Source organism: Mustela putorius, unplaced genomic scaffold (genome assembly GCF_011764305.1).
Source record: "Mustela putorius furo isolate JIRA1106 unplaced genomic scaffold, ASM1176430v1.1 tig00000139_pilon_pilon_pilon, whole genome shotgun sequence".
NCBI classification, from domain to species: domain Eukaryota; kingdom Metazoa; phylum Chordata; class Mammalia; order Carnivora; family Mustelidae; genus Mustela; species Mustela putorius.
In genome coordinates, this window is record NW_025421293.1 from 6,384,974 (window position 1) to 6,406,022 (window position 21,049).

The window sequence follows — 21,049 nt, forward strand, 5'->3', positions numbered from 1 at the left end:
TTGCAAGATCTAAAAGCGGATTCTGGCAAAACATCTCTCCCTCTGCCAACCAGTCACTCCAGGCAGGTCTGTTTCCAAGAAGGAAGTGGGGATGGGGAAGATCGAGAAGCCGCCTTTCTAGAAGCACCGATCTGCTGGGGGTAGGGACTGCCATCACCCATGCACTGTCGTCCCAACAGGTGGATGGGGTCTTCCCGAGCCCAGGAGGAAGGCTGGCTGGTTGGGGAGAGAAGAGAAATCAGTTGGGGGGAGAGGAAGGAGCTCTCTCTCCTTCCTCTAGGTGGGAAGGGGGTAGAGGGAAGAGCTGAAACTTGGAAAATTCAAAGGCTTTGAACAAATATAAGACATAATGACATCCCCACCTTAATTTTTCCACTGCAGCCAACACCTGAAAGCAAAAGCAACTGAGACCATAGAACTTCATAATAATCTCAGGTGTATATGTCTATGTATATATTGCAAAAATCGTCACTCGAGTAAGTTACCATCCGTCCCCACGGCTAGTTACAATTCTTTCCTTGCACTTTGTCTTCTCTTAGCAACTTTCAAACGGGAGACACAGTTTCATTAACTCCAGCTCCCGTGCTGCACCTGGGATCCCCAGGACTTACTCATCGTATAACGGGAAGTCTGTACCTTTCGACCACCCACAACGCATTTCACGCGCCCACCCCACCCCACCTGCCTCTGGCAACCACCCATCTGTTCTCGGTCTCTGTGAGTTCTTTGCTTTTTTCCTAAAGATTCCACAGTTGGGCTCTTGTGGCCATTGCTGCTGTGAACATTGGGGTGCAGGTGCCCCTTCTTTTCGCTACATCTGTATCTTTGGGGGTAAATACCCAGTAGTGAAATTGCTGGGTCATAGGGCAGCTTAATTTTCAATGTCTTGAGGAACCTCCATACTGTTTTCCAAAGTGGCTGCACCGGCTTGCCTTCCACCAACAGTGCGGAAGGGTTCCCCTTTCTCCGCATCCTCGCCGACACTTGTCTCCTGTCTTGTTAATTTTATCATTCTGACTGGTGACAGGTGGTATCTCCCTGTGGTTCTGATTTGTATTTCCCTGATGCCGAGTGATGTTGAACATTTTCTCACGTGTCTGTGGGGTGATTGAGCACTGGCTGTCACACACAACTGATGAATCATTGGACACTACATCAAAATCCAATGATGTACGCTGTGTTGGCTAATTGAACATTAAAAAAAAAAAAGATTCCACATATCAAGGAGATCATACAGTATTTGTCTCTTCCTGCCTAATTTACTCCACTTTGCACCGCGCTCTCGAGGTCCCTTCGTGCTGGTACAAATGGTAGCATTTTTTATGGCTGGATTAGGTTCCATTGCATATATAGAATCTCATTTTCTTCATCCATCCGTGGACTCTCAGGTTGCGTCCGTATCTTGGTCCTTGTGAATTAAGGCTGCAGCAAACGTAGGGACATGCCTGTCTTTTCAAGTTCAGTGTTTGCTGGATCATATGGTAGCTCTATTTTTATTTTTTTTCCTAAAGATGTTATTTATTTATTTGAGAGGGAGAGAATGAGAGAGAGAGAGAGCACGAGGGGGAGAGGTCAGAGGGAGAAGCAGGCTCCCCGCGAAGCAGGGATCCCGACGCGGGACTCTATCCCAGGACTCCAGGATCACGACCAGAGCTGAAGGCAGTCAGTCACTCAACCAACTGAGCCAGCCAGGTGCCCCTGGTGCCTCTATTTTTCATTCTTTGAGGGTCCTCCATACCATTTCCCAGAGTGGGTGCACAGATTTGGACAACTTTTTAAAAAAGACTGCAGATTTCCCAGTGGCATTCCAGGAAGAGCCTAGGTCACCGTGTGTGGGTGGGGTCCAGGAATCTGGATTTAAAGCTTCCCAGCAGATTCACAGCCCAGCGAGGATGGAGAACGGCTGGTAGGTGTCTCTGTCTCTTTCCCACCCCTTGGCCTCAAGGCCTCAAATGCTCCCTTCCTGTTCTGCTCTTGGGTTACAATAGAACCTTTTGACATACCAGCTGTGTGCTTAGCAAAGAGCTTTTCACTCAATTTTAATGAATCATAACAGGTTTTTCTGGGGGCAGGGTGCTCTCCGAAACACAGGTCAACTCTGCCCTAACATGGCCACAGATTAAACCCAGCTCCACGGCCAGCTCCTACCACACCCTCCATCTCCGGAATGTCTCCTTCCCAAGAGAGCTTGAGAAAGAATGTGGGGGGACTCGGTGTCGTTGTGCTGGTGGCCTGTCCAGAGGTAGGGCAGGGCAGGAGGGTATTATGTCATCATGTAAAACTGGTCATCTGGGGGGTACGTCCCATGTGCCTTCCTGAGTCCTCACCATCAACCCATGAGATAAACCCTTCTACTATGCCCATTTTACAGAGGTGCAAAGTGAGGCCAGAGTATACAACTTCCCTGTGGAAATAAACAAAGACCACCCAGATGAAGACAAAGACGTTCTCCATTCAGAGCTTGCTACAGCAAGAGAGGCAGCCACTCTCACTCGTGTTTGGCAGAGACTCCCAGACAGACGAGGGACTGAGGGGAGCCCCAGAGTGGCCAAAAGGGAAGGCTCAGGTATGCTCTCGTTGGAGGGGTTGGCCTGGATAAAGAAGCATCTTGGTGTGTTTGATTTGGGAATAGAGTTGGCTCTCTCTGGTTGGTCCTGAGTTGGAAAAGGCAGGGAAAAACCAGGAAGCTGGCCGTCTCCAGCCAAGTTGTGCTGTTCTGGGCTGGTGGTTGCCAGGACCTTGGGTCAGAGTTCTGTTGTCATCTACGGTCTGGTCATTGTTGGTTTGCATCTCGGCCTCTCATCCCTGAAGGCTCCAGCTCTCGTCCATCCCTACAGATACGCTCTTCTCACTGGAGGGGAATCTCGGTCACCGTTCGGAGGGCAACTCTGTGCTAAGGACTGCTGCACACCCCCGTCGACCCACACCAGAATGTCCCCTCCTTTGAACTGCTAGCCCTACTCTTAGTTCTGCTTCGAAGCGGAGTTACAAGAACCTCGAGATCAGCCGCACACTGAATGTCTCTGGCCATGCCTTCTGTGGGCTCTGCAGACTCCGTGTCTGAAGGCTCCTTTGGAGCCGAGGAAGGCTGCTCTGCTCCCCATGCCCCTACAGAACCCGCACGCAGTGACCAACAGAGCGAGCAGGACTGTGATGCTGAGGAGGTGGGTCTCACACCACTTTCCAGAAACTTCAGCTCAAATTGCTCTCTGCCTGGTGAGAGCAAGGCTCCTTTCCTTTGCCGTGTATCACCGCCCCACCTCCCTGAGGTTACTCCCTGTCCCTCCAGTGCATAATCTTGGCTCTCAAATCTTCCTTTTGCAGTCTGCTTCCGGGGAAAGCGCCCATGTGAAAACGGCTTATTGTCCCCATTTTACAGATGAGAGAAACTGAGTCTCAGAGAACTTAAGTGACATACGTCAAGGTCGTGCAGCTTAGGAGCTGGGATTGGTACTAAACCCTCACTGCTCTTGATGTGTGTGTGTGTGTGTGTGTGTGTGTGTGTGTGATTTTCTCCTAGTTCTCTGAAGCCATTCATTTCATAGCCTTGTGCAATAATGTGCTTGTTTGAAAAGTTTCTAAAAATGTAATTGAACCCAGCTGTGCATGAATGGTTTACAAAGTTCACATCAGTACTTCCAAGGGCAGGCCAAGATCACTGCCAGCATGTCCTGGGCTCAGGCTGCCTTTATCCCCTCTGATAGGCAACTCAGGATGCTCTCTGGGACACCCACTCCATTGTTCATACCCCAACCCTGTCCCTCCAGGAAGAGACCAGTCAAGACACAGTCACCTTCAAAGGGAAATCACATTTTACTTGGATCGTTATTTGAGAGGAGCAAGTGTTTCCACGCCTCTACATCACATGCTATCTCATATACAGGGAAACAAAATTTCTTTAAAGCCCTAGAATCCTCTCCCTCTACAGCGCCCACTCCACCTTCCCATCCCCCAAATGTAGGGAAAGACCACCTTTAAAGGCACACCGGGTCTTTGTCCCCAAAGGAGTACGGGAACAGGTCATGCCACAAAGTGGACCGTCTCTTCCAAACCCTCTTTCTTCCCCAAGGATTTAAACTACCCAGGCCGGCCCCTCAGCTTGGTTCTCCAGACCAATAAAAAAAAAAAAACTCATCGTTTTTTTTATTACAAAAAAAAAAAAACGATGAGTCCCTAAAAATGTCATTCCGTTTAGCCCACGAGACGTGTGCCAGGAAGGCTGGGGTCTGGCAGTTCCTGCGGCAAAGGAGCCGCATTTTTCTCAGATTTTTTATTCTTCCAGGATTCTGGAAGTGGGACATTGGCAATGCCATGAGCTTCAGCTGTCAACAGGTCCCCTGTACCCAGACAGACAGATGGTCAGCTCACAGGGTCCCACTGCAGGCCCCGAGGACCCACAGAAGCCAACTACAGGTTAAGTTTTTAGGTGGCCAGTCGAGTGTGTCTGCAGGTCAGGCCTCAGGCCCCTGGGTTCAGATGGAACCTGGAGGGCAGAGAAGGGCTGGCCCCAGCCCAGGAGAAGGACAATTGGCCACCACCCCCTTCCTTCCAGAATCTTCTCCTGCAGCTCGGGGAAGGCAAGGGGCCCAGGACCCTTGGAGCGGTTACTCAGCACCCTCGGGGCAGGCCTCCCCAGCCTTGGGCTCTTATAGGCTGATGTTAGGAAACCGGAACATTCGCTCCCCGCCTCTCATCGTTGGCTCATGGACCCCAGGTGGAGGGCCAGGCGGCGCTAGATGGCGGTGGTGTTGGCTGGCTTCCCCCGCACTGGGGCTTTGGCGGTCATTGCCCGGACCCCACGGGACGCCTTCTTCCGCCTGGTGTCCAGCTTCGTCATGTACGTCTGGACCCAGTGCTCCTTGGGGTCCCCGCAGAACTTCTGGCCCTTCCTGGTGGTGAAGCTGTTGATAGGGTGACAAGGGCACACGTGAGAGCCGGCAGGGACCTCGAACCACTTCCCCAGATGAGGAGGTGGGCGTGGAGGCCCGCACAGGGGCTGCCTGGGGTGGGGGTGTGCGGAGGGGGTCCTCCTAGCCGGGTCCCAGAAACACAGCCCTCTCCCTGGATGTCTGCATCTCTGCACATGCTCAGCAACCTCCCTGTCTGACCGGGGAGGCCCTGCCCTGCCTTCAGATAATGCTTGGATTTGAAGAGGGAGACACAATCTCTATCCACAGGGAGGGAGAAGAAACTGCATTGGAATCCCCCAGGAAAAAAGGCAGATGCCTCCAGTCCACAAACCTTTCGGGAGAAAGGCGACTCATAAAGATGCCAGAGCAGGGAAGGGGCAATGGGATAGCCTCTGCCCAGCCAGCTCTGAGCTAGCGGGTGTCAGGCTAGAGCTGGCCTTGGTGCCGGGCACAAAACTACTCATAATACCAAGATCACATTTCTACAGCAGGCCGCCGTTCCACAGTGAGCTCACACTTGCTGCCTGGTGTGAGAGGCAGCTATGAAGTTATCTGGACTCCCAGTGACCTTGAACAGGTCACCTTTCTGGGCCTCAGTTCTCTGTAAAAATGGGAATAACTTCATCTAGCTCATAGAACGGTCCAGAGGGTTAGTTAAGGTCAAGTTCTACGTGCCCAAAGCAGGGTCTTGTATAGACGGTGACCCTAGAGGTTCGTGTCCCCCTGTCCCTCTCCTGCCGGGCGCTCAGGGAGAGGGGGGATACTCACATCACTCCTGCCATAGGGCAGACGCTCGCACTGGACAGCTGGTAGCTCACCACTCGGTTCTCAGGAACTTTCTTGGAAATGAAGGACATGCAGCAGGAGGAGGGGACGGGTGCGGAGCCTAAAGACGGGAGAGAGGAGAACCGTGTTCCTTCCCAGCCTGCCTGAGACCCTGGGCTTCAGGGCTGGAATGCATCCCCTATCCTAATGCCTCCAGCCCAGTCCCGGAGCAGCTGTTCCTCGACATTCCCCTTCCAAACCCAGCCCGCTTTGTCCTAGTCCGCGTGCATCCCCCACTTTCTCAGCTATGTTCTCGGCAGACCCGCCGGACTGCGCCGGGCTGAGCTTGGAGGTTTTTTGTTTTGTTTTCTTTTGTTGACAGAGAAACACTGCAAGAGAGGGAACACAAGCAGGGGGAGTGGGAGAGGGAGAAGCTGGCTTCCCACGGAGCAGGGAGCCCAATACGGGGCTTGATCCCAGGACCCTGGGACCATGACCCGAGCTGAAGGCGGACACCCAAAGATTGAGTCACCCCAGGTGCCCCTAAGCTTGGAGGTCTTACCTGCAGGGGCGATGCAGTGGGCACACAGGGTCAGGAGCAGGAGGCCAGCCCCCAGGGTCGCAAGGCCTGCCATGAGCCGGGGACGGAGCTCAGGACCTAGAGGTGGGGTGCGGGAGGAGAGGACCAGGTGCCTTTCAGACCACCCCAATCTCCTTCTGCCTTTTATAAGGGCCAATGGGAGGAACTGTGCACTCATAGAACCTCCCCCCCACATCCCTCCCCCTCCAGGCTGCCTTGAATGTCCTCAAGGCCCTTGAATTTGGCCAAGGGGAAGTTATTGCCTCGCTGAGTCAGGGGTTCCGTGGTGTCTTCTAACAAAGGCTGAGGGAGGAGACTTTTGCCCCGCCCGAGTGAAGGGTGGAAGCTTTGGACACACGGTCAGGAGGCTGACAAGGATCCCTTGGAGGGCCGTTCATGTCCTCTGGGATCCTGGATAAGTCACTCACCTATCTGAACTTTAGTTTCTTTCGCTGAAAGTGGGTGAAGTCATCCTATCTCCTTCCATTCATTCATGCGTGGACCCGTCCATCCATCCATCCAACCATCCATTCATTCATTCATTCACCAAGTCTCTTTCCGGGGGTCGGGGCAGGGGGAGAGGGAGAGACTTTCAAACAGACTCCCCTCGGAGCATGAAGCCTGATGGGGGCTCGAACTCACGACCCTGAGATCATGACCTGAGCCGAAACCAAGAGCCAGATGCTCAACTGATGGAGCCACCCAGGCGCATTCAACGAGTGGACGTTCTCCAACTCTTACTAGGCTATGCGCGACGTGCTGGGCTTCTAGTGGGGAGGCAGAAACACGAGCCCATGTGTGTAATGAACCAACACAGGTGCTGACCGAGCGGGCCTGGAGCAGAACAGATGCTCTTGTCATCCATATGCCCTCGGACCCCTTCACCTTGCTTGTGCACACACGCTGGCTTTTGGCGACCTTGCATTTCTAGTGCCCACGCTGCTGGAGCCGCCTGGCCGGTACGCTCTGAGAAAATGGGAAGTACCTAGAAACCCACATCCTCAGGGCAGACCTTGACATAGGTCTGCTGGAGGGACACAGACATGCCCTATGCTGCTTCCTGAGATCCCAGCTGAGTCAAGCCAGTTTCCCTCTGTGTGACTGGACTCTGCTGACCCTCTCCCGTTCTGCATCTGTATCCCCTCTGCCCTGCTGGTTTCCCCTGGAAGCATTGTCTAATGAATCATTTGCCATGAATTCTCCTTTCAGGGTCAGTTCTGAGGACCCAACCTGAGACAAGGGGTGTAAGTGGAAGAGGCGGCAGCTCTGCCGACCAGCTCTGCTGGAAGGGAAGTGGGGGATGCTCTTGGAGCTGTTGACCGTGCTGAGGTTTGGACAGTCAAGAAACTGGTAGCCACAGGAGGGCTTTGTAGGTCATAAGGAGCAGTGCTGTTCTCAGAGACAGAGGTGACCTTGGCAGACAGAGTGGGAGATGGCACCCGCTTCAGTCTCTTCCCCATTCCAGGATCCCAGGCTGGGACCCCAGATTTGGACTTTTGTCACGGCTGCTTCCATTTCCAGCTCCCCTTCTCTCCAATGTCCTCCATCCCACTTCTCATGGAAATAAACCTTCGGCTTTCTCTGGCCTCCCTGCTCTGGGCATCCAGGGCATGTGGCAATACTGGTCACCCGGATGATAGCCAGTTGTGTGTCCGTGTCTCCCATGGGACTGTGAACACCAAGATCCACGTCCCCTTTCCCTGCCCACCAACTCCATGCAGATCACCTACAGCAGGGCCAGTGTTTGTTGAATGGATGTATGATGGACCCACTCGGAGTCACTCTCTTCTCGACCAAGGACTCCCATGTGGTCTCTGCCCAGCATAGCTGGGATCGGCATGGACACGGAGGAGTCCGGAGGCAGGTCCCCTGAGGGGGGCCGGTCCAGCAACACCTGATCTCTTCACTGCCCATCTTTAGGGAGTGGAAAATACCCAGTGCCCCACTCAACTCCTTCTCAGCTTTGTACCCTCAGCTTCTGGCAGGGACGGCCCTCACCTGGCAGGGGTATGGAGGAACTTAAATGAGATGCCCTTTATACATGCAGGGGCTCGCCATGGTTCCATCTGAGGACATCTGTTCAAAGATTTGCTTCTTAACAGTCCAGAGGTCAGGGAGTGCTGGAGAGTAGGTCTCCAGAGTGTGGAGAGTAGGAAGACATCAGGCGGAAGCAGCATGAGGACAGCAGCATGAAGACAGGGCTGAACAGGGCAGGAAGCCCGTGCTGTCCTCATGTTGCAACCAGAGTGGGTGATACAGCAGAAGGTCATTGGGTGAGACGGTGTGGGGTGGGGTGCTTTGCCCTGATTCGGAACATTCTTTAGAGACAAAGCCTTCTCTTTCTATCTTTCTTTCTTCTTTCTTTCTTTTGAGAGAGAGAGAGAGAGAAAGAAAGAGACAGAGAGAGAGAGAGCGAGCAAGAGAACCAATGTGCTGGGTTGGGGAGGCGCAGAGGGAGAAGGTAAGAATCTCAAGCAGCGTCTGTGCTGAGTGCAAAGCTCCACTCTGGGGCTCTATCCCATGACTCTGAGATCATGATCTCAGCTGAAATCAAGAGTTGGACCCTTAACTGACTGAGCTACCCAGACGCCCCATGTTTTCCCTCAAGGCCCTTAAAAAAAAAAAAAAAAAAAAAAGCCCAGTCTTGGGTGAAAGCAGAAAGAGAAGGACATTCCAGGAAAGCAGAATAGAAAATAGAAAGGAAGGGGAGGGGGAAGGGGAGGGGGGAGGGGAGGGGAGGGGAGGGCAGAGGAGGGCCAGACAGCAGCAGGTACAGACAGGGCAGACTTGGGGAAAGGCGGTGAAGAGGAAAGAGGAAAGAGGAGAGGCCCTGGGAGTGTTCTGAGTGTGCTGAAGCCCCTTCCTCCAGCTCAGACTCTGCCCCTTGCCCGCCGTGGTTTCTCCATCTGAGAAGGGAGACATGGCCCGATCTGCCTCTCCCCGAGTGTGGCGGTCACATGACCCCGTGATCCCAAGACAGGCATATGTCACTTTCATTTAAGTATGTCTTATCAAGGCGACCCCTCTATGATAAGGGGTGACATATATTTATGGTGGCGATATAAGATGTTCGCAAAGTGAAACACACAAATTGACAAAATACAGTCAAGTAGGTCACGGGACTAATAGTGTGAATGAACATAGGACCAAAAAACCGTGACCATGACCCAGGAATAGCTGAAACCTGGGAACCCTGGCCAAGGTGCCCTCTGAGGGCCCTCCCCTCGAATGTGCACCCAGGCAGCAGAGGACGGAGGAGGAGGTTGGAGACTAAGCCGCCAGCCAGGAGGAGAGGGACAGGTGAGGAACGCAGAGCTGTGCCTGGCAGTGAGCAGGGAGCGGGGTCCTGCCCTTGCGGCACGGCAGCAAGGGCGGCTGTCCTGTTTGCCTTTCCGGGGTGAGTCACCCCAAGAACAATGATGTAGCATCAAACCCAAAGCTGTGTGATACGGGCCAGTGGGCGGTAGCCTAGGGGGTCGGGCTGTGAGCTTGGATAAGAAGTGACTCCAGATACTTGAAGACATGTCCCAGGAAGGGAGAGGGGGCCCCGATGGCCCTGAATAGTGCAAAAGTAGACAGTTGTGAGAACAGGATGGGGAGGTTCAGGCAGCAGGGCAGCGGAGAGCAGAGCTCAGCTCGCCTATGACGTTGCTAAGTGCTTTGGATCCCACTTGCCAAGAACACACACTTCATCCCCAAGGCAACTGGGCTTTAGAGGTCAGGCAAGGGCAGAGCGGGCATTTTGAACTGTGGTCTGTCTGAACTCAACGCAGTGCCTCTCACCTGGGAGCTCAGCCTGGATCGTGGGGGGCAGCAGGGCCTCCCATGCTTTGGACGTGCAGAGTTTAAAAGAGGTCAGATCTGTGGTCTAGTGACAGGACTGGATCCACCAGTGGGTGTGGCAGGACCAGGGAGGGTTGGGGGGCGGCAGGGAGGCTGGCTGGAGGTTATCGAAGCTGCCCCGGGGAGGGATGCTGAAGGACTGAGACAGGGGCCACCAGAGGTTAGTTCGGCTCCATTTTACCTGTTAGATCTGCCTGAAGTGCCTGGAGGAGAGGGAGATGCAGAATCGGGGGGGAGGGGACCCCTGGGGCATCCCAGGTTGTGGGTGACAAGCATCTGTACGTTTCCTAAGACCCACTTCTTGGAAGTCAGCCCAGAACCCACCTTTTTAAGCCTCTCCCTAAACCCACTAGCATGGCCCCGTCAAGGGCTACCCTCTGGATCTGAATGTCACCTGCCAGGAGGGTCACCTGCCTCACCAACGTCACTTGATTCCTCTGTGACTCACCTTTCGTGTCCTCATCTATAAAAGGGGAAATGATGACATTCACTTCGTGGGTTATTATGAGGATCGAACATGATCATTCAGGTCAGGTGCTTAGCTCCCTGTCTGGCATTGATCAAGGGCCCCCCCAGAAAGGCAGCCACTCTTATTTTTATGACAATAACTTGTTTACAAGACAATGAGATGACTAAGCAATCCACAGGCTCTTCCGTGAGCTTTAATATATTATGGCATTTAATCTAATCTTCATACGATTGACCCTGGACAGTAGATATTATGATTGTACAGATGGGTGAAGCAACTTGCTCTTGGTCATACAGCCGTTGACCTCACGTCTGCTTTGCAGCTGAAACCTGAGCTACCATGTAGGGTGTTGAAAATATGGGAGCAGTGAGGGAGTGGAAGGCTAAGAAAGAAAATGGGCACGCTGATCCTAAAATTCATATACGGAAATTCGAGGAACCCAGAATGGTCAGAATGATTTTCAAAAAGAAGAAAAAAGTTACAGAGCTGACACTTCCCACTTTCACTTTCCCACTAATTCCTACAGACTAAAGTAATCAAGATGGTTTGGGTATGGGCATAAGGATAGACAGACAGATCAATGGAGTTAGAGTCCAGACAAACCCTCACACTTACAGTCAATTGATTTTTTTTTAAAGACTTTATTTACTTATTTGACAGAGAGAGAGAGCACAAGAAGAGGGAGTGGCAGGCGGAGGAATTAGGCTCCCCGGTTAAACAGGGAGTCTGATGCAGAACTTGATCCCAGGGCTCTGGGATCATGACCTGAGCGGAAGGCAGACACTTAACCCACCGAGCTGCCCATGGTCCCCCACAGTCAGTTGATTTTTGATAAGGATGCCAGAGCCATTCGGTGGGAAAGGATAGACTTTTCAACAACTGTTGCTGGGATGACTGGATATCCACATGCAAAAGAATGAAGTTGGATTCCCTCCCTCACATCGTATATGAAAATTAACTCGACATAAATGTAAGAGTTATAACTACAGAACTTTTAGAAGGAAACGTAGGTATTAATCTTCATGACCTTGGATAAGGTAACAGCTTCTTTTATATGATACCAAAAACACAAGCAAACATACACATATAAATTAAAATTTTACTAAAATTAAAAATTTACTAAAATTTAATTACTAAAATTAAAAACGTTGTGGGGGCACCTGGGTGGCTCAGTTGTTAAGTGTCTGCCTTTGCCTCAGGTCACGATCTTGGGGTCCTGGGGATCGAGTCCTGCATCAGGCTCCCTGCTCAGCAGGAAGCCTGCTTCTGCCTCTACCATGCCCTCTGCTTGTGTTCCCTCTCTTGCTGTCTCTCCCCCTGTCAGAAACACACACACACACACACCCCAAAAAAACAAAAACCAAAAAAACCCACTGTGAATTGGGGTGCCTGGGTGGCTCAGTTGGTGAAGCGTCTACCTTTAGCTCCGGTCATGATTCAGGAGCCTGGGATCCAGCCCCACATTGGCTTACATGAGGGGGGGGGTCCCTGCTCAGTGGGGGCCCTGCTTCTCCAGCTCCCACTGCCCTCCCCTTACTTGTGTTCTATCTCACTCTCATTTTCTCTCTCTCTCAAATAAAAAACAAACAAACAAACAAAAAAAAAACCTTTGTGACTCAAAGGATACTATCAAGAAGGGAAAAATTCAACTCACATAGTGAGAGAAAATATTTGGAAGTCGTCTGCTCATTCCAGTATCCAGCTAGATTCTTCAGAAAAATTCTCAGAACTCCACTTATGAAAAAACAATTCCATTTAAAAATAAGTAAAGCATTTGACTAGGTATTTCTCCAAAGAAAATATACAGATGACCAATAAGTACCTGAAACAATAACTCAACGTCATTGATCATTAGGGAAATTCAAATCAAACCCGCAATGAAATAGTACTTCACACAGATGGCTATGGAAAAAAAAGAAGCAAAATAAGTGTTGGTGGAGAAACAGGAATTCTCATACATTGCTCCTGGGAATGGAAGATTGTGTAACCACTGTGGAAAAGTTTGACAGTTCCTCAAAAAGTCAAACACAGTATTACAATATGATGCAACAGTTCAACTGCAAAGTATATAGTCTAGAGAACTCGAAACATGTTCCTGCCAAAACTTGCCAGTGAATGTGATTTGCGGTAGTCAAAAGATGTTAAGTTTAATGGTCATCAGAAGATGTACGTATAAACACAAATGGCATAACTACTGTGGAATTCTCTTAGTTATAAAAAAGGAATGAAGCATAACGGATACATTCTTTGTAAATGATAGAAGTCAGACCCAAAAGGTCATCATATGGTGTAGGATTCCATTTGCAAGAAATGTTTAGAGTGGGGAAATCCATAGAGATGTAAAGTAGATTAGTGGGTGTTGGGTTGGGGGGTGGCTGGGAGGAAGAGGTAGTTGAGAGATATGAAATTCTTTTTTGGGGTGATAGAAATGTTCTAGAATTAGGGGCACCTGGGTGGCTCAGTGGGTTAAGCCTCTGCCTTCGGCTCGGGTCATGATCTCAGGGTCCTCGGATTGAGTCCCGCATCGGGCTCTGGATTCGGCGGGGAGCCTCAACCTCAACCCCACCACCTGCCTCTCTGCCTACTTGTGCTCTCTGTCAAACAAATAAAATCTTAAAAAAAAAAAAAGAAAAGAAAAAGAAATGTTCTAGAATTAAATAGTGGTAAGGGTTGTACCAAGTGTGCCATTTAACTGTATGCTTTAAAGGCATTGGGACACCTGGGTGGCTCAGTCAGTTAAGTGCTCAACTCTTGGTCTCAGCTCAGGTCATGATCTCGGGGTTGTGAGATCAAGCCCCACATGGGGCTCCACACTCAGCTTGGAATCTGTTTGAGATTCTCTCAATCCTTTTCCCTCTGCCTCCTCTTCTTCTTCTCATCCTACTTGAAGGCTCTCTCTCTCTCTCTCTCACATAAATAAATAAGTAAATAAACTAATTAGTTCAATCTTTAAAGCCATTAAAACAATTAATTTTGTTATGTCGATTTTATCTCAATTAAGAACTAAAGAAAAAAAGTAGAGAGCAGAACCTGAGGAGACTTTCAAAAATATTTGCTCCAATGGTGAGGACTTCAAGGCTTGATTGAGGCCACACCCATTCTCAAAGACCTCACCTGCCTCCCTCCCATGGCCTGACTTTGATCCAACAATCTGACTTATCAAATTGAACCCGTCGGGGCAGAGACAAGTGGAGACAGTGGGTTTTCCCCCGGTCCTTCCCTTACTCTGCACACACTTCCTGGCAAGCAGGCAGAAATGGAGTCTTCCTTCGATGGGTTCCGTATCTATCTTCATAGAATGGAGAAGCCTTCAGGTCCCCCTCACTCTCTCTTTTTTTCTTCCCTGATGACCCTCCTCAGTCCCCAGCATCTCCTCACTCCCTCTGTCCCTTGTTATGTGAACCTACTATTTTATAGAAAGGCAATAAAAAAAAAACATTCACGCCACAGATAAATGACTGACAAGTTTAACAAGAAGGGGCTTCTTGTATGCGAGGTCTCTGCAAATAAGGACAATGGAAGCTATGTTTTTCACTGCTGGGGAAGGGCACTGAAAGGATGGAGTGGGGGAGCGAGAGAATGACGCCAAGGATGCTGCAATGGAAGCAGAGGTATCAGTGATTGTACGTATGCAATCATTTAGAAACACTGACATACCAGGAACAATGAGCAGACCTAGCAGAAACATTCCTTCTTGGAAAAGCAGCTGATTCTGGTCCTGGGGGAGAGAAAATAGAGCCTAGAACATCTTTGGGGGCCAGAAGGTAGCAAAGTGCTCAAAGAATCGTGGAGGGAAGTTAAAAGGATGTAGGAGGCAGCTTGCAAGGGTTCACACTGGCCAAATCTGGAATAATTTGGCTGGTAATAGTGATAATGATGGATTGAATAAAATAAGAATCCATAAGTAAATGTTCTGAGTTGAATTGTGACCCCCACCCTGCCCTACCTCCCACCAAAAAGAATGTATATGGGTGTCCTAACCATGTTCTAGAATGTGATCTTATCTGGAGACAGGGTCTTTGTAGATACCAAGTTAAAATGGGGTCAGTAGGGTGGGCCGGAATCCACAATGACAGGTATCCCAATAGATTGGGGGGAAATGTGGACTTAGCCACTGACACGCACAGAGGGAAGATTTTGTGAAGACCCACAGAGAGAAGGTGGCCATGGACAAGCCAAAGGGAGAGGCTTCCAGAGAAGAGCCTTCCCTTGCAGGCCTGAGGAAGAATGATGCCTTGACCTTGACCTTCTAGCCTCCAGACTGTGAGACCGTACATTCCTTTTGTTTAAGCCCTGGGTGGTGCTACTTCCCTATAACAACCCTAGCAGATCAACAGAGGGGAAGCTCCGTATGCAGTAGGATTGCCACCTAATAAACAGAGGAAAAAATGGTAGAACTAGAAAACCTTCCAAGGACGCTAAAGCTCGAAGGTAAAAGTGTGATGGGAAATGGGGTATTTCTGTTGCCTCCATGTGTCTCCCCACAAACTCCAGCGAATTATGAACAGAAAATCAGCAACTCGATAGTGAAGAAAACTCGAGGACATGAAAACAAAACAAAACAAAACAAAACCCTCATGTGAGTTTCCTAATAAGGTTCAAAACTGGATCGAGGGTCATGGAACAGCGATGGTATGTTGGAATGTTCTAGTCCCAGACCTGCCCTTAACCAGCTGCTGAACTTGAGTAAATTAGTCGCTTCTCCCAAGCTTGGATTTCCTCATCTCTGAAATGTGCTGGAGTGGGGTGTAGACTCATGGGGTCATGGGAAGCCAGAGAAATTGTGGATGTGAGAGCTTTCAGTAAACTTCAAAACATGGTGCAAATTCGAGTCTTCACCATCCAGTGGGAATCAGATAAGACAGAGGAATTAAGCTCACTTCAGGCATCAGACAGCAGAGGAGAATATATGGGGTCAGCAGGGGGCCTTTCTGGGCCCCTAAAATTGGATTCTCAAGGCAATCTGGCTCTGCTGGCTCTTGAACAGACTTCAGTAAGAAGGAAAATGACTTGGAATATATAACCAGCAATATTGGGGTTGCCTTTTTCTTGAGATCTTGGGCTGGGTGACAGATAGATGTTTCAGGATTTTTCTAAAAAAGATTTTATTTATTTATTCAACAGAGAGAGAGAGATCACAAGTAGGCAGAGAGGCAGGCAGAGGGGGAGGGGAAAGCAGGTTCCCCGCTGAGCAGAGAGCCCGATGCGGGGCTCAATCCCAGAACCTTGAGATCATGACCTGAGCCGAAGGCAGAGGCTTAACCCACTGAGCCACCCAGGCACCCTGGTTTTTTGTTTGTTTGTTTGTTTTTAGATTTTATTTAGTTATTTGTTTTAGAGAGCAAGAGATAGTGACAGAGGGAGGAGTAGAGCAGGAGAAACAGAGGAGGAGGGAGAGAGACAGATAGACTGTGCTGAACACGGAACCTGATGCGGGGCTCGATCTCACAACCCTGAGATCAGGACCTGAGCTGAAATCAAGGGTCAGAAGCTTAACTGACTGAGCCACCCAGGTGCCCCTCAGGATGGGTTTTAAGGGGTTGAAAAAATTTCTCCTTCCTCACCCTGCTAGTCTGATAACAGATCATGGACAATTATCTTCTAAATAATGGCCCCTTTGTTGAAAGGCAAATGTATTTCTTGGCAGGGATAAGGAATCACTCACATAGACCTTCTCATAAAACTTAATCAAACCAGCCATCCAACCATCCACACACTCATTGGTTGCTGCTGTATGCCAAGTGCCTGGCTCACTTGGGGCACACAAAGGGAATTATATACAGGGGCTGTCCTGGAGGTATTCACCCTGGGCCATAAGAGACAAAGGCAATTATGGTATAGATGGTAGATACCCACAGTGAGGAGGTACACCTGGCCATATTCGACAGCAGAAGAACATTCTAGAAGAGGTGCCTCCTGAACTGATTAAGGCTGATTGAGGTGGGAAGGCCTAGGAGGGTAGCAGTGGAAACCTGGTAGAGAGGGGTGTTCCAGACCCTGGAAGTCACAGGGACAAGGTCAAAGAGGAGAGGTGACTTGGTCAAGTCTGGAGTTTTGCAGAAATCACTCTGGCCCCAGGCAGCCCGTGTAGGGAGACTGTTTGTGAAGGCTATGGGAGGAATGCAGGGGGGAATGGGGAGCCAATGGGGGTGGGAGGGAGGGTATGGTATTGAGAACTACTCGGAAAGTGGATTCGAGAAGATTTGGTGCCCTGGTGGTTGAGGAAGGAGAAGGAAGTGGTGAGAATACTACTCGGGTTCCAACTTGGGTGCATGGTGGGGATGGGGTCATTTGAGGAGGAGTAGAATCCACCAGGGAAAGCAGGTCAAGGTGAAAGCTACTTGGGGCTGTGGGGTCCAGAGTCCCAGGGGTTCTAGGGGAACATTTGACGATGCAGCAGGCCCAGAGGCATCGCCCAGGTCAGATGCCCCCGCCCAGACCAAGCACCAGGCATGGACAGTGTAGCTCCATGAAAATGGCACAGCCCTCGAGACCGAGTTCCTGAGTTTGTTTCCTGCTCCTACTTGCTTTCCCGGTGGCCCCAGGCAAGGTGTCGAACATCTCAGAAGCACAGCCCATTTGCTATAAAATGGGGATGTGAAAGCCCATCTCCCAGAATGGTGGCGGGAAGGAGGCAGTCCTTGAGCCTCAACAAGGGGCTCTATCCCAGGCCTGCCTTCTGGAGACAAGCTGCCACCAGACCAGACCTAAATCCCTTCAGTTCTTTCCTTAAAGACCCACTTGGCTCCTTTGAATCCTTACTTGATCCTCCTTGGGTCCCCATTCCATGGGGAAGAAACCGAGCCTCTGAGAGGCTGCCTGGCTTGCTCAAGACCCCAAAGCCATAATGAAGCAGGGCTGGTCCTATGTCTTCCTAGTAAAGAACCTGTACCTTGGCCACGGCACCAGGTGGGCCCAGGATGCTGTGTGGTGCTGTTTCCAGCAGGCAGAGTCTCTTTTCTAAGTACATCTCCAGTGCATCCCTTCGGTCGACCCTCCCTGCCGCCCCACTGACTCCTTCCTGGATTCCTGTTCCAACCTCCTAACCAAAGGTGGCTGAAGATGGACAGAAGGCCTGGGGCTTGAAGCAGTGGAAATGACAGGAGGACCGATGAGCACAGGGGTGGAGAGCACAGGGGACTCAGGAAGGCAGGCTCGGGTTATCTATCGCTGCTTCCTGTGGTGCCTTCCCCCTCCTCGCCAGTTGCAGAGAACTGGGAACAGGGGATGGTCCTAGGAGCCACTGACCTAGAGATGACAAGGTGACAGCCTCAGCACCCAGTGCAGGAGTGTTTTCCCTCATTTATCAGATCTGGAGTGGCAAGGGAGGAGCGGAGGGGCCTCCTGGGGCAAAGAAGGGAGCCTGTACATCTTACCTTTGATAGTCTTGGAAATTCGGGAGCCCAAGGTTCACAAAGACTTTTGAGAAGTTGGCTTCATGGCAATAGGCAGACTTCGACAGGTGCACACGCAGGAGGCGGGGGGCCGTCCCTACCAGGGAAGCACAGAGAGTCCATTGCCAGGATGGACTTCTCCCCTGCACACCCTAAAGCTGGTCTTGGAAGGGGTGTGACCCTGAGCAGGGCAGGGGAGGATGGGTGGAAACTATTAAGCAACTTGCCCTTTGGTCTCCTCATGGTAGAGCTTGAAAGAGCTCAGCTTAGCAGGAACAGTAGGGGAAAACAGCAGCTGGACCCAAGGTCACCGTTAACCAGCCGGCCCCGTCTGCGTGGTAAACCAGAAGAGCTGTAGACGAGAGGAGCCTCCAGGGTCCCCTTGTATGCCTCAGTGTCATTGCTGCCTTCTAGATTTTGGAGATTCAAGCAAAGAGAATCAGAATTAAGAGGCAGAACTCAAGGGGGAAGACATCAGATGGGCAAAGCAATCCAGAAACAGATCTGATCACCTTGGATGATAGTGAGACTCCCAGCAAGGGGGGCATGCAAATACCTCTTGTCAGAGCTCTGGGTAGGAAATTCAAGCTTCCTATAAAGAAGTCCCACCCAGCTCTGGGGTTCTGGGATCGAGGGAAAGACTCGTTTTAGACTCAATGTCATTAGAGCTCAGAGTCCACTAAAAGGAAGATACATCGAGGTATAATTACACTATAGTGTGATAAGGCACAGGGAGCAGAGGAGTTAAGAGCACAGCTGTCAGGCCTGGGCTCAGATCTAGGCTTTTCCAGCCTCCATTGTGTCATCTGGGAAGTGGGCATGAAACCTCCTTCCCAGGGGAGCAACGGGGAAAGAGAGAGAGACCGACTGTCATGCTCCGGGTGTGGTGTCTCACCTGCCGTAAATGCCAATAATGGGAAGTCATTTCTAGGCACAAGGAAGGTACAAGGCACCCTCCTGCCAAGGGCTCTGGACTATGCGGTTCTGCAGAGAGAAGGATGAGCAGGAGCTCCAGGGGGACAAAGGGTCAAGGGCATTCCGGGCCAAGGGGAAGAGCATGCGCAGGGAGAAACCCGATAAGCAGTGGGATGTGCTGAGTTCCGGAAGATGATGGGAGGAGATGAAATTGAGAGGTTGGGCGCAGGGGCTGGATAGCACATGGTGCCCCACCTGTCCTGTCCCAAATGCAAGTGATGTAGCGTTCCTTCCCGTCCAGAGCAGACACCATCAACCTCCCTCCCGCTATCGGATAATGGCTCTACTGTTCTTGATTCTATCTAACAACCCCTAGACCTCTCCATTCCTTCTCAGAGTCATTCCTCTGCCTCCCAGCTTGACTCCCTCCATGGTGTTCTGCACACAGGGACAAGAAAGCCCCTCTTAAGATGCAAACCAGGGACACCTGGATGGCTCCATGGGTTAAAGCCTCTGCCTTCGGCTCAGGTCATGATCCCAGGGTCCTAGGATCGAGCCCCGCATCAGGCTCTCTGCTCAGCAGGAAACCTGCTTCCTCCTCTCTCTCTGCCTGCCTCTCTGCCTACTTGTGATCTCTGTCTGTCAAATAAATAAATAAAATCTTAAAAAAAAAAAAAAAAGATGCAAACCAGTAAACCAGCCCTGGTCCCTCCTCTGCCTAAGACACTTCCTTAGGAACCCATCACCCACAGCTAACTTCATCTAGTCTCTCATCTCCATAATTTTGACCATTTGTGCCCACCACCCAATCTGTTGTATACCTAATGGTTTTTTAAAAAATTGACTTCACCCAAAAATATCCCTGAAATTCCAGGTTTAGTATATTGGCTCTATTTTCTCCAATATGCATTGAAATAAATCCACGAGTATTAAAGTAAACGGCTGTGTGTGTGTCTCTCAGTTTGTAGCAGAAACTACGCATGCTCTGCCCAGGAAGCGGCTGATACCAACGCCAGAGATTAACAGCAAGCGCCTTTGCAGATCTTGGTTGACAGACAGGTAAGACAGAGCCAGTGATGTGCTGGTCAATATTTGACAACTCGCTCTGTGGGGGGAAGATCTGATTTGTAGCATTGGTTGGTCCCTATGGTATAAATACCCCTAAGATGGCTGATTTCCAGCTTTGCACCTGATGTCACGAAAGTAGAGCTGGAAAGAGACGCCCTCCCAGGCAGGTGTGAGCCTGCCTTGTGGACCACAGGGAGAGCCCCAGGACAAACATTCTAAAAGGGCACAGGGTCCTTCAGTTCTGAGAGATGCAAGGAGATAAGGACTGGTGTTCACACGGAAGTTGGAAAATATTTACTAACCTGCAGCTTGTTGAAAGCCAAGTGGGTACAGGAGGAAAGGTCTCTGAGCAATGCACAAGGGTCCTTCAGACGGGCCACAGCTGAGGCCACTTCCTACAAAGGCAAGGAGTCCCAGGGCAGAAGGAGACAGGAAGCCCAGTTTTCCTGGTTTGCTTGAGGCTAGGTCCTGTCCTTCTCCTGGTAGAAACAGCCCCTATCCAGAAGCCGAGGAAGAATCAGATTCTGCTGAGCCGCAAAATCTGGTGGCTGAGGACCTCACTAAAAGAAGAAGTGAAAGAGTAATTCTTTCTGCAAGACGGACACAGCTGGATTTCTTCCCTAGAGCAGAAAAACCTGAGACAGCCCTCGGGATATTGGACGTCTCTGGCCTGCCCAAGGATACCCAAGTGCTGGGTCTGGAGTCAGATGCATGCTTCTCATTGGCTTGACCCCAAAACTCCTGGAGTAGGTTGGCATACTTGGGAAACTTTTGCTTTGGGGGTTCCAAGACACAGTGTGTCCCTGCCCTGGGAAGCAGGAGCCAGTGCTCTGACTCAGCCCTGGAGGGGCATGTGGACTTGGATTACGGGCTCTTCCTCTAAGCTCTCATGAGAGAGTCACAAAGGCACTTTGCACACTGCAAAGCCTTGAGCAGAAATGAGCAACGGCATGAGAGTGATGTCCCATCCACCCAAGACTCCTGGGAAATAGCTCCTGTTCATTAGCTCAACACCAACCCTCATGCTGTGCCTATGAACCATCTCTGCCCTCCGGAGGCGTATCATCTCAGCAGGAAGACAAGGCACACGAGAAAGCCCACTTTA

At 50.7% G+C, this 21,049-nt stretch overlaps 1 protein-coding gene and 1 long non-coding RNA gene across 5 annotated transcripts; one reads left to right on the plus strand and one right to left on the minus strand.

Annotated features, from left to right (window-relative positions):
- The first annotated feature begins 1,697 nt into the window (after positions 1 to 1,697).
- On the plus strand, positions 1,698 to 3,804 carry LOC106006716. Its single transcript, XR_006605230.1, has 3 exons — positions 1,698 to 2,242; positions 2,372 to 2,566; positions 2,838 to 3,804. It is a non-coding gene; the product is annotated as an uncharacterized LOC106006716 (long non-coding RNA).
- CCL24 (C-C motif chemokine ligand 24) lies at positions 3,795 to 20,467 on the minus strand. Of its 4 annotated transcripts, none has more exons than XM_004761640.3 (5): positions 20,247 to 20,466; positions 17,944 to 18,058; positions 6,238 to 6,333; positions 5,679 to 5,796; positions 3,795 to 4,901 (listed from the first exon to the last, which is right to left on the minus strand). In XM_004761640.3, exons 3-5 carry the CDS (start codon positions 6,308 to 6,310, stop codon positions 4,733 to 4,735), a joined length of 360 nt encoding a protein of 119 aa, XP_004761697.1. In that variant the 5' UTR covers positions 6,311 to 6,333; positions 17,944 to 18,058; positions 20,247 to 20,466; the 3' UTR covers positions 3,795 to 4,732. The 4 variants fall into 4 exon arrangements, with proteins under 4 accessions (XP_004761697.1, XP_044930907.1, XP_004761698.1 ...); XM_045074972.1 differs by having other exon boundaries at positions 17,944 to 18,371; XM_004761641.3 differs by lacking the exon at positions 17,944 to 18,058 and having other exon boundaries at positions 20,247 to 20,467.
- Positions 20,468 to 21,049: the final 582 nt, after the last annotated feature.

What these genes read in the sequence shown, in the direction of transcription:
- CCL24 (XM_013061043.2), bottom strand. Translation starts at nt 6,451, where the DNA reads ATGTGGGGGGGAGGTTCTATGAGTGCACAGTTCCTCCCATTGGCCCTT. An exon ending in CCACTGCATCGCCCCTGCAG is followed by an intron (nt 5,797 to 6,237) that starts GTAAGACCTCCA and finishes TCCCGTCTTTAG; the next exon opens with GCTCCGCACCCGTCCCCTCC. An exon ending in TGCCCTATGGCAGGAGTGAT is followed by an intron (nt 4,902 to 5,678) that starts GTGAGTATCCCC and finishes CCCTATCAACAG; the next exon opens with CTTCACCACCAGGAAGGGCC.